General features: G+C 45.8%; 1 protein-coding gene across 1 annotated transcript in view; it reads left to right on the top strand.

Annotated features, from left to right (window-relative positions):
* The window catches only part of LOC107583384 (glutamate receptor ionotropic, delta-1-like), a 279,097-nt gene that overhangs the window by 272,605 nt on the left and 6,033 nt on the right, over positions 1 to 459 (top strand). The window contains exon 14 of the mRNA XM_016269581.1: positions 104 to 270. Coding sequence (XP_016125067.1) covers positions 104 to 270 — 167 coding nt within the window. The remainder of the gene's footprint in view (positions 1 to 103; positions 271 to 459) is intronic.

Below are 459 nucleotides of genomic sequence, written 5' to 3'. Positions count from 1 at the left end.
ACGTTATGATTATCAAAAACACAAAACCCTGCCGTGATGTTCAGCCATACATGAGCAATTTAAACACTGAACCGTGTGTGTGCATATGTGTGGTTTCTCTCAGGTGAAACGGGATCCGTACGCCTTCCTGTGGGACATGGCAGTGTTAGAGTATGCCGCTCTGACAGATGATGATTGTACGCTGGTGGTCACAGGAAACAGCATGAGCAGCAAAGGATACGGCCTGGCTCTGCAGCACGGCAGCCCCTACAGAGATCTCTTCTCGCAGAAGTGAGCGCTTCCTTTCAGAGTGTATATGTGCAATATGATCAGAAAGAACGATGCAAGTCGTTAAACTGGCTGAAGGATAGATACCATCATTTCAATCATTTCAAGTCAATATCAGCCCCAAAGCTTCGCAAACATCACAGTGCATGACTGTGATGGATTGTTTCCCTTTTTCTTTCATCATCTGTCCTT

This window comes from Sinocyclocheilus grahami, unplaced genomic scaffold (genome assembly GCF_001515645.1).
Source record: "Sinocyclocheilus grahami isolate Dianchi unplaced genomic scaffold, SAMN03320097.WGS_v1.1 scaffold4.1, whole genome shotgun sequence".
Classification (NCBI taxonomy): domain Eukaryota; kingdom Metazoa; phylum Chordata; class Actinopteri; order Cypriniformes; family Cyprinidae; genus Sinocyclocheilus; species Sinocyclocheilus grahami.
The sequence above is the reverse complement of the archived record's forward strand: the minus strand, read 5'-3'. Positions and strand labels throughout refer to the sequence as shown.